Here is a 12,209-nt window from a genome sequence, read left to right on the forward strand (position 1 = left end):
GACAGCATGTATATTCACTTGACTGCAATAAACAAAATAGTAATAAACGTAAGCAGGTTTTTTAGAGTATTCTCTTTCTCCTTTTTTTATGTTTAGAAACCTTAGATACATTAGATTCCACCTTCTTCCGTTCGACAGCGAGTTGAAAAAAGGTAAAAGGGGAGCTGGCAGAGGGAATTCCTGTAAGTCTTGATTCAGATGAAAATACATAGCTGAGTACATCTTAGTGACATTCTTCAGTACCTAAAAGATAAGTCTTCCCTTCCTGTCGTGGATGTTTCTGCTGCATCTGAGATAGATGTAAATTGCTGCCTGCCAGCAGAGGAGCAAAAACAAGTCCTGCCCTCACCTCTGAAATGGCCCTGTCCTTGGTGGTTAACATCTGGATAGCCACTAGCTGGTGCTTTGAGCCCTACCACAATCACTATGCCGTGTGCTTCTTTTCACCCTCTACCTTGCAGATGCTGGTTTGGATGTGGGTTTTAGTGTGAGCAGTTTGCAGGTGACACAACACTACACGATCTTTTCTGCTGTAGAACTACTTCAGTTCTTTACTGGTCATTACAGTTACAGGTTGTCATTATTAGGATCCTCTGGATGTTTTTTCTAATGCCACTCTCGACCATAGAAAATGTTCTTTGCATACTTTGCCATCATCTGTGGTTTTGTTGTGGGAGATACTTCCCTGCTCTGAAGGTGGTGCTGTAGCTTGGTGGTGTTTACCTTTTCATCACTGCTGAGATGGACTGTAGCAATGCACCATACTTGGGCATGGAGCCTCTAAACACCCAGCACTTCTCATCTGTGCTTGTAGCTAAGCAGGCTGCTGTGGGTGCAGTAATTTCCCATGGGATTTTGAATCAGGCTGAAAATCTTTTCATGGATTTCTGGGCCCAGCTATCACAGCTGCTGCACTGATGGGTTCATACATGCTCAGCACAATGCTGTGTAATGCAGTGTGCACTGTTAATGCTTTCCTTAGGGAAAAACTTGTCTGATTTATTCTTTTCTTGGCCTAAAGTACACAGAACAAACTACAGCTCTAGATATCTCTGCTGTATCCTAAATGCTGTATGCTGGGTTTCTTAGATGTAGGACTTCCTTTTGCTTGTGTTGAGATTAAGTGAGGCTGTAAGACATGGGTTTGTGTGTTTGTGCAGCTCTTTAGAAAATTAGATACTTAAAGACCTTTAGTCTGAATTAAGCTTCATGATTTACAGAGCCTAACATCCTCTTAAAAATGTATCTGTGATAGGACTTCTGAGATTATATACTTATTGCTGTTTTAATCCAAATAATAATACATCCTGTATTGAGGCTGCATTGCCACCTTATAATCCTGCCTTGGGACTGGGCTGGACAATATGAGCGCTACCTCTTGCTGAATTAAGAGCAATGTCACATCTCTGAGTGCTGAACTCAAACTCGAATCTAGGCTTGCTATTCTCCTTATTTTGCAGCAAGAATGGTCTTCCTGTTGGAATAGGAATAAGACTGCCTTGTAAGCAGGAGCTTACAAGTGAAGTCCTTCAGCAAAGTGCTCCACTAGCATTTCAGAGCACAGAAAGCCAACCAAATCCTCTTGCATCTGTCTTTGAATGATGACAGAATGGGTTTGGGTTGGAGGGGACCTTAAAGATCATCTAGTTCCACTCCTCTGCCACAGGCAGGTATGCCTTCCACTAGAACAGGTTGCTCCCAGCCCCATCCAACCTGGCTTTAGCACTTCCAGGTATGGGGCAGCCACAGCCAAAGATCCAGAGGGGCTTTCCAGTGTCCTCTGTTGGTATCAAAGCCCTGGTGAAGGAGATTCTCTCAATGCACCTCCATATCTACAACTCACCCAGAAGCAGCAGTTAAGAGTCTGCAGCAAGCATGCTGCTGAGGACCTTGGAAGAGCTTCTATTCAGAGTTAGCCAGGTGCAGGGTGCATGTTGTTGCCGCTTTCTTGAATGGCCCTGCATTGAATGACCCTTACTTGAATGACCCCTGCCTGTCGTGGGGCAATCTTGGCTTAAATAATCACCTAGCACAGCTGGTTACACTGACTGCTACCCAAAGTCACTGTTGTTCTTGTTATGTCATACAGATATGCATGTTAGATCCAAGCATGAGTAAAAAGAGATGATGGACTTGCTTAATAAATAATTATTTTTGAGAGATCGTGCTGAGAAATTACTATTTTTAAACTTGCTTCTCAACCCATCTGAGCAGCAAGAGCTCTGAGGGTAATCTTACATGGTTCTCATGTCTTTCTCCTGCTCTGTTCAAAAGAAATCAGTGATGCCTGTCGTAAGACTTCACTTGTTACTGATGTCAAGAGCTTTTTAATCTCATTTAGAAGGTCCAGGACAAGGAGAATACCACTCCTTTGTTGTGCGTTTGCTACATTCTTCCATCTTCTCTAAAGGGGAGGCTGCATAACCTGCTCTCAGGGCACTGACTGATGCTGTGCCATTATTTTAAAGATCACTCCAGTAATTTTGTACTTGCTGTTTAAAAACAAGCAAAAAACCCTAAACAAACTTTTAAATTATGCACATAACAGATTAAAGGTATTGCTAGTCTCTGCTCCTGCTTTTAAAGGAAACAACTGTTTGCTCTGTGGTCCCAGCAGCCGTGAGAGAGCTGAGTTGGGCAAGTCCAAGGGTTGGACTCTGAAATTTCCTCTTGAATAACGTATCTGAAGTTCCTGTTCAAGTGGTTTTGGAAATTTTTACGTTGCCTGGGTACTTTGTTTTTAAGAGACAGTAACACCCACAAAGCTAGAGAGAGAAGTGTCACAAGAAGAAAAAAACCTGGGAGTGAATGAGGAAGAGATGGTGGCAGCATGAGGAAAATCAGTAGCTTTAGAGTTAAAAATCAACTTATTCAGAGCAGCATCTCTAATCGTACTCCAGAAAAGAGATGAGCATTGGTTTATAAAATGACTTGGGATCTGTAAGCAAGGGGAGACCTTAGGAGAGAAATGAATTTTTTAAATACAGCACTCCAGAGATGAGGTATTAATGATAGAACAGTTATGCTACAATCACTGCAACTAACAGTTTGTATTTCTTTTGTCTTTCTTCCTTCAACCCTGTATCAAATCCTTTCTGCTCCTGATGCTTTGGGGAACAGCAGGACCCAACCAAAGGTAAAGGCTTTTAGTGCACATTAAGTCACAGTGTGAAAATTGTTGTATCACTTATTATCCAAATATTAAAAGCATTCTGACAAAACAGCTCTGTAGTTGATCAGCTGTTGAGAAAGAAACTTAAAGCATCTCCTTGCTGCAGAAGAGCACTCTACAGCCTGTGCCAAATAATGAGTCACAGGAACAAATGAGAACATACATGCTCAGCATTACGGACTGTGAATGGAAGACTCCTTGTCGTTTGTGGGCTTTTGAAAGCATTTTCTGATATTTGTTTTAAAGCAAACTCATTTTGCTGTTACAGCTTATGATCCCATGACTTTGTACTTTGTATGAAGACATCAGTCTCTACCCTAGCATATCAGGATTCAGCTTTATTGATGTGGTCCTATAGCCAATATTTTATTAAGCCAGTATTTTATAGCTAATAGTTTTATTAAGGCCTGGGATGTTATAATAGCATGTTTAATTGTATAATGAATTCAAAGAACAAAAACACCCTTAATTTTAAATAAACAAGCCATTGTTTCCTCAGAGGATATAAAGTAACTCACTTATATCTCTTCACGCAGGAATGTTAACATAGCATAGGGAAAAAACCAAAGCAAAGCACAAAATTAAAATTTCAAGGATTTTTCTATATTAAGCATTTTCATAAATGTAGGTAGTAAGTTGGAATGTGTTGGTAGTATGGATTTTCAACTCCTGCATTATTTTCTAACTATTTTAGTTTAAATACTTGAGCAAGATTTGTTTTATCTCTACTTTACTAAAATGGAACTTAAAAACGTGCTAACAGATGAAATGAAATTTTAGAATGAGGATTTAGAAGGTGAATGTGCAATGCTGAATGGGAAAGAGCAGCCTTCGTGAAGCTTTAGGAGAAATAAACTGCCAAAGAGTAACACATTGCACTTCCCTTTTCCTTTATCCTACAGAATAAATTTTGCCCATGTGACTATAGGTCAGACATTACCCTGATTTTTGTTTTTTTCGTGCAAATACATACCATGAGGAGTTATTTTCGCAAGCATCTGTCCCAAAATACACACCGTTCTATTGCAGGTTAGCTTTCATGATTAAAAGTGCATGTGCATTTTGAATGGATTGAAATTCTCTCTTTAAAAAGTTTGGCTTTATCTAATTGAAACCTCTCTATTTAAAAAGTTTAGTTTTATCACAAGAACACTAGCACTGTAAATTGCTCTATGTTGTTCTTTATAAGTCTTACACTTTGGTGATGACTGCTTCTGTTTGTTAACAGTATAGAAATACCTACTTCTCTTCTACATAGAGGGATTCCCACCCTAAGGTGTGTTTTTAATTTATGTAGATGGGAGACATGGGGAGATGGTAGGCAAGAGCAGCCAGAGGACATCTGTCATTTTGTAAAATAGAAAGTCTTGTGAAAAATGAATTGCAAGGATGGGTTTAAAGGAAGACAAGAAGAGCTCCGTGACATCCACTGGCTTTCCACATGGAAAACTTCTGGAGAGCATGGAATAGGATTTACACAGTAGAGAGTCAGAAATAAGAGCAAGGAACAGGCTGGCATATGGGATAATCATAGAATCACAGAATGGTTTGGGTTGGAAAAGACCTTAAATCTCATCTGGTTCCAACCCCCCTCCCATAGGTAGGGACACTTTCCACTAGACCAGGTCGCTCCAAGCCCCATCCAACCTGGCCTTGAACACTGCCAGGGATGGGGCAGCCACAGCTTCTCTGGGCAACCTGTGCCAGAGCCTCACCACCCTCACAGGGAAGAACTTCTGCCTAATATCAAATCTAAATATCCCGTCTGTCGATTTAAAGCCATTCCCCCTTGTCCTGTCCTTACAGGCCCTTGTCAAAAGTCCCTCTCCAGCTTTCTTGTTGGCCCATTTAGGTACTGAAAGGGTAAGATGATGCACTATTTGTTTAGGCTTCAAACTCATAGAATATAAGTAATTCTGTGGCAATATATATTATGTTCAGAATGCCCTGAGGAGCACAGTGTTAGCCAACATAATACAATGCTGTCAAAATTTGGATAATGTGTTTGATTTAGCAACAGTTTTTATAAGGTGTCCTCGTTCCTACAGGTGTTTGCTTACGATCACTGCTTTTGGTCTATGGATGAATCTGTCAAAGAAAAATACGCAGGTAATATTTGCTGTAGCTTTGTGCTTGTTGTCTCCAAGTGTGAATGATGTCATTAAAGTACAATATTTGCTCTTGGGCACAGACCATATGGCATGAAGTGCCTCCCACTGTATGACTGCTTGTCAAAAGAAAAAGGAAAAACTTCAATTATTCCTGTTTCTATTCTCTAAAGATGATGATAGCAAAAAGCATTGCCACCCTTTTGCAGTGTAGGAAATTGAGAAATCCATCACAATAATGGATAACTCGTATTTGCATCTTTATTTAAAATACTGTTTCAAGTCCATAATTTTAAAAACATCAAATGCTTTTTAGGGTTTGAGGAACATTTCTCTATGTTATTTCCCTGTTTTATAGTGCTGATGGGAGGTTGGCATTATATTAGAACTTAATAATGGTGTACTAAAAAAAGCCTAATTTAATAAAGAACTATGTGAATTCTTATGGTCTGATGAGAATGTGCATGTAATTCAAATTTTCTAGGTATTATTATGGCACATTTTGGCAAATAGTTTTGGTAAAATATGAAATATATTTGGAATTACCAGTTTTGTGATCTATTCCTTTCATACTTGTTATCTTTTAAAATTGGGGTTTAGTTAAGCTTGTTTACATTTATTTTAAAAAATCACAAGAAAAATAAGATGCACATGCTTCTAGTTTTTGTTTACCAAATAACTAATGAATAGTAAGTTAGCGAGAAAATGAGAATAATGTGCGCTTTCAGCTGTACAAATTGCATAGGAAGGTAAGGTTTTTTGTTTCTCAAACTAATGGAGGCATCTATATTATATTACTTATATATTACAGGTGATATATATATATAAAATAATATATTAATATAGATATTATATCACCTCTATTATCACTTGTATTATGGTCTCTTAGACACTGGAAGTGTTTGGTACAAAACCATTCCACTTAATGTGCTCCATTAGCCAGGCACAGCTATTAGGAGTTTTGCTGGGGAATTTTGCATGTGTAAAATTAGAATTGAACTTGGATGTGAAGATTAAGACTTCAGTGAATGAGAGAAAGGAAAAGCTTTCAGGACCATTAACATATCTGAGAGGACTTTTCAGTCCATAAAGTTTTGCCATGTCTTGTTAAAACTTTAGCTCCTCTGTTTGTAAAAGAAATTTTGAAAATAGAGGTTTTGCTTTAACAAGTAATATCCAAATACATGAAACATTCCTTCCCCTCCTCAGAAAAGGAGCCGAAAATCTGTTCCTACAGATTTGGTTCAATTACAAAAGAAGTGATATACCTTAAATTTTGCTAACATGTACCTTGTATTATGTCATCTCCCACATAGTTGTGATTCCTTCTCTGCAAAATATCACTTTTATTACTTAATATCTTATATGTATGCAGTAAAATCTAATGCTCTACTAATTGCCGTAGATTAAAATCAACTGACAGTTGTTAAAATGTACAGGCTGAGTATATTTTGAGATGGTGTCATTTACCACTGGAATAAATTCTGCAGTTGGTAGTTGATTTTTTGCTGATAAAACCTTTGAACATGAGCATTGATAGGATGTTGTTTTAAGCACATACAGGTATATGCATGATAATTCCAGCTTCTGATTTTTGCAGTAGCATAATTCCGGAGCACATCTGCTGGCTGATGGTCTTGCTCATCTAGAGGGAGCAAATGCAGAATGTGATTTAGGCCACGACAGCAGAAAATCACCAACTGCTTTTACATAATCACTGAAGAATCCAAATCAAGAAAAAAAAAAATGTCTTGCTTTGTTGCAATGTTAGCTTGTGTGTTTTGTTTCTTAGGTCAAGATGTTGTTTTCAAGTGCCTTGGGGAGAATATTCTTCAGAATGCCTTTGAAGGCTATAACGCTTGCATCTTTGCCTATGGACAAACTGGTAAGTCTCTTCGAGACATAACGGAGAAATACTGTTGATACAAAAGGTGTTATGTTCTGACTGGATACCTTTTTCATGGCTGTTGTGACATTGTTCCAGGAGAAGTGCCATGTGATGTAGGTGAAAAATGTTTGTCTCTTTTGTAACTTTAGCTGTGAGGTGGGCAAGGTGAAAAATAGGATTTTTTCCCTTGCTGCTGACTACCCTTATTTTTCACACCTTAGATTATAATCTTTAGAATGACCATGATCATCCTTGAGTTCAGTGCATCACTTATATTTTCTGCTTCTCCAGTTAGAATAATCTTTAATCATCATTGTAAGTGCAATGTGCAAAACTGAGTATGCCTACACATTGTTTTTTCTTATTGAGGCACACATGTGGGTTTTTGTGGGTTCTCATCTACAGTAAGACTGTATCTACCTGAAAAAAGTCTTTTCTGTCAGTTTGAGCTAAGTTTCTTGATTTACTTTTCCTTTTAATTAAATAATCTTTAGTCAAATACTGGTTTGATGAAAGTAGAAAACTGCACAAATATCTTTCACTGAAATCCAAAATTTTATTTTTTTTAACCTCTTCTCTCTATTTCCTTTCCGTGTTCTGCACAGCAAGAAACCTTAGAATCATAGAATCATAGAATAGTTAGTGTTGGAAAGGACCTTAAGATCATCTAGTTCCAACACCGCTGCCTGTGCAGGGGCACCCCACACTAAACCATGTCACCCAAGGCCTCATCCAACCTGGCCTTGAACACCGCCAAGGATGCAGCATTCACAACCTCCCTGGGCAGCCCATTCCAGTGCCTCACCACCCTCACAGTAAAGAATTTCTTCCTTAGATCCAATCTAAACTTCCCCTGTTTAAGTTTTAACCCATTACCCCTTGTCCTGTCACTACAGTCCCTGATGAATAGTCCATCCCCAGCATCCTTGTAGGCCCCCTTCAGATACTGGAAGGCTGCTATGAGGTCTCCATGCAGCCTTCTCTTCTCCAGGCTCAACAGCCCCAACTTTCTCAGCCTGTCTTCATCTGGGAGGTGCTCCAGTCCCCTGATCATCCTCGTGGCCCTCCTCTGGACTTGTTCCAACAGTTCCATGTCCTTTTTATGTTGAGGACACCAGAACTGCACACAATACTCCAAGTGAGGTCTCACAAAAGCAGAGTAGAGGGGCAGGATCACCTTCAACCTGCTGGTCACGCTCCTTTTGATGCAGCCCAGGATACGGTTGGGTTTCTGGGCTGTGAGAGCACACTGAGGCCAGCTCATGTTCATTTTCTCATCAACCAACACCCCCAAATCCTTCTCCGCAGGGCTGCTGTGACTCTCTTCTCTGCCCAACCTGTAGCTGTGCCTGGGATTCCTCTGACCCAGGTGTAGGACCTTGCACTTGGCATGGTTAAACTTCATAAGGCTGGCATCAGCCCACCTCACAAGTGTGTCAAGGTCCCTCTGGATGGCATCCCTTCCCTCGAGTGTATCAGTCGAACCACACAGCTTGGTGTCATCAGCAAACTTGCTGAGGGCACACTCAATCCCACTGTCCATGTCACTGACAAAGATGTTGAACAATACCGGTCCCAACTCTGATCCCTGAGGGACACCACTCGTTACCGGTCTCCAGCCGGACATCGAGCCATTGACCGCAACTCTTTGTGTGCGGCCATCCAGCCAGTTCTTTATCCACCGAGTGGTCCACCCATCAAATTGATGTCTGTCCAATTTAGAGACAAGGATGTCATGCGGGACAGTGTCGAACGCTTTGCACAAGTCCAGGTAGATGACGTCAACGTCTCTGCCCCTGTCCATCCGTTCCGTAGCCCCATCATAGAAGGCCCCCAGATTGATCATCAGGCAGGATTTCCTCTTAGTGAAGCCATGCCAGCTGTCACCAACCACCTCCTTGTTTTTCATGTGCCTTAGCATGCCTTCCAGGAGAATCTGCTTCAAGATTTTGCCAGGCACAGAGGTGCACGTACCTTGTTGCATGCACACTAATCATAGATTCATTCTCACAGGATCTGGAAAATCATATACAATGATGGGTACTGCTGACCAACCTGGATTAATCCCTAGACTTTGTAGTGGACTCTTTGAAAGAGCACAGAAAGAGGAAAATGAAGAGCAGAGTTTCAAAGTGGAAGTATCCTACATGGAGATATACAATGAGAAAGTCAGAGATCTTCTAGACCCGAAAGGGTGAGTCAGCGGCACTGTACTGTGTTGTCATACACTCTTCATTTCCATAACCTGTTTGCCTTAATGGATCCCACCTAAGGCATTTGCGTAGGATGGCTTTTGTTTCTTCCTGATCTCAGTATCCTTTAATTTTAAATCAAAATAAAGTAGTAAGCTTGGAGTAAACTCATCATGATACTAGCTTTTATGAAGTGACAAAATGTGTCAGCGTTTTACATGCAGACATAAGGCTTTTTTGTTTGCATTATCATCCTTGTTCTGTGCTTTATTATTGTATTTGTAAGACCATAATGTTTGAGATCTGTCTGTGAGAAATTGACTTTCTATAAATGTTGTCTTAAGTCAGTCATGTGCTTTTGAATACCTTTTTTTTCCAACCAGAAGCCGTCAGTCATTAAAAGTTAGAGAACACAGTGTTTATGGTCCTTACGTAGATGGCCTATCCAAGCTAGCTGTTGCTAGCTACAAGGTAAGGATCAATTTTATGAAATGCTTGTGTTGACATCCTAAACACTAGGGTACTGTCCCTTAAGTAGAATAAAACTATGAAGCTATTTCTAATTGCTGTGGTAGAAACATGGATTTTAGAGCAAGAGAGCTGTAGGATTATTGTATTGTGATCAACAAGGAGAACAGGGTTAAAAGCAGAATCTCATCTTCATCTGGTACTATTCAATAATTCTGGAAATAATTCAACAATTTAATGAAACAGCTTTCCTCCCAAACTTTAGATGAGCATACGCTGTGTCCATGAGAAAACGTTCCATGATAGATTACAGAACCAGGATTTAGCAGAGAAAGGCTTTCAGTATGACATTTTGTCACTGGCTGTTGTGCTATCGCCTGGTAATTTCACTTATCAGTAACATGCAGACACACTGGAATTATAAACTAATGGTTGTTTACAAGGCAAATATATGAGGACATTACACAAAACTTGCTTGCTGGATAGGAAATTTGTAAGAAACCTAAATGTACTGTGGGACAAATTAATAAATATGGGATGGAAGTCTGTCACGTTAAGCAAAACATGAAAATGATGCAACCTTTCCTATTGCAGTTTCTCATCAACCTCTTCGTGGTGGTTTCTGTTAAGCCAAGACATATTGTGTGCTTTTCGTTTACATGTCACCCAGCAGCTTTTGTGTAATGCAGCATACAGAGTCAAAGTGGTCTGTGGTGGTCTTCCATTTGATTGGTTTTTTGGGGTTTTTTTACCATCATCCAGCTAGAGATGCATAAAGTCAAGGCCAGGACCCTAGAGTTTTAACCATTTTGCAGGATTGCTGTAAAACCCTGAAGCAGGGGAGCTGTGTATTTCACAAGTATCACAACTTAGTGTATCAGAGGAATTTATAAGCTCTTATACGGAGAAGGCATATAATGTCCTCTTTAGTGTGGTTCTGTTTAATGAAACTTTTAATAAATCTTTAGAATTCTTTGGGTTGGGCCTCACCAACCTCACAAGGAAGAGCTTCTTCCTAATAGCTAATCTAAATTTCCCCTTTTCAGTTTAAAGCCATTCCCCCCTGTCTTTGAGCCTTCTGTCAGAATTACACATTTCAGGAACATGTATTTGACAACGGGGGTTCAAACATGAATTGCTGTTTCCTCACTTTTTTTCTTCGCTTTTGAGTATTTTGCAGCCAGGTGCATTATTTTTGTTGATAATTTAATATCTAGGTAGAGGTAATGAATAAATATGCATGTCACAGCATTGTGCCATTTCTACTCTTTAAAGGGGAGATCACAGTATTTTTTTCCTGACATTTTGTGAACAGCAGGAAGCTTAGCGAGAAAATCCTTACTATATTTTACAAAAATGGGATTGTTTCAGTAGATAATAAAAGAATGTTAATGCAGATATGCTTATGGCTGTGAAAATTGTATCTAGGACATTGAGTCCTTGATGTCCGAGGGCAACAAATCTCGAACAGTGGCTGCAACCAATATGAATGAGGAGAGCAGTCGGTCCCATGCAGTCTTCAAGATCATCCTTACCCACACACTCTATGATGTACAGTCAGGGGTGAGTAAAACAAATTACAAAGTCCAAATGTTAAGCTTGGATCAGTGTCTCTTGCTTTAAGATACTTCATAAACTCATAGAAAAGTTGGTTGGAAGGCATCTCAGGAAGACATTTGCCTGCCCTTGTGCCGTGCTAGTCTGAATCAGGTTAGCTCTGGCTTTGGCTGGCTAAGTTCTAGTAGTGCTCATGTGCTTGTTCTGCAGTGTAGGGAAATCAGTTTGAATAGATTTGGAAGTGAAACGTGAGGTTTTTTTAAACAGAAAGCAAAAATGCAGGACCCAGGTTGCAGCAGACCTGCTGGAGGGTGCGGGGAAAGATCTGTAAAGAAAGATCTGCCCCAAGTCTGTACAGTACACACTATTGCTCAAAAAGTGTTTCTTCAGTTTAGATTCTAGGAACAGGAGATAGAATCATAGAATAGTTAGTGTTGGAAAGGACCTTAAGATCATCTAGTTCCAACCCCCCTGCCATGGGCAGGGGCACCCCACACTAAACCATGTCACCCAAGGCCTCATCCAACCTGGCCTTGAACACCGCCAAGGATGCAGCATTCACAACCTCCCTGGGCAGCCCATTCCAGTGCCTCACCACCCTCTCAGTAAAGAATTTCTTCCTTATATCCAATCTAAGCTTCCCCTGTTTAAGTTTGAACCCATTACCCCTTGTCCTGTCACTACAGTCTGTAATGAATAGTCCATTCCCAGCATCCTTGTGGGCCCCCTTCAGATACTGGAAGGCTGCTCTAAGGTCTCCATGCAGCCTTCTCTTCTCCAGGCTGAACAGCCCCAACTTTCTCAGCCTGTCTCCATACGGGAGG

The 12,209-nt window shown here is 40.2% G+C and overlaps 1 protein-coding gene across 1 annotated transcript in view; it reads left to right on the forward strand.

Moving 5' to 3' along the window:
- Nucleotides 1-12,209, forward strand: part of KIF13B (kinesin family member 13B) — a 132,776-nt gene that overhangs the window by 49,139 nt on the left and 71,428 nt on the right. The window contains exons 3-8 of the mRNA XM_080616190.1: nucleotides 3,124-3,136; nucleotides 5,221-5,281; nucleotides 7,073-7,165; nucleotides 9,182-9,362; nucleotides 9,744-9,831; nucleotides 11,257-11,391. Coding sequence (XP_080472316.1) covers nucleotides 3,124-3,136; nucleotides 5,221-5,281; nucleotides 7,073-7,165; nucleotides 9,182-9,362; nucleotides 9,744-9,831; nucleotides 11,257-11,391 — 571 coding nt within the window. The remainder of the gene's footprint in view (nucleotides 1-3,123; nucleotides 3,137-5,220; nucleotides 5,282-7,072; nucleotides 7,166-9,181; nucleotides 9,363-9,743; nucleotides 9,832-11,256; nucleotides 11,392-12,209) is intronic.

Source organism: Psittacula echo (assembly GCF_963264785.1).
Source record: "Psittacula echo genome assembly, chromosome: 4".
Classification (NCBI taxonomy): domain Eukaryota; kingdom Metazoa; phylum Chordata; class Aves; order Psittaciformes; family Psittacidae; genus Psittacula; species Psittacula echo.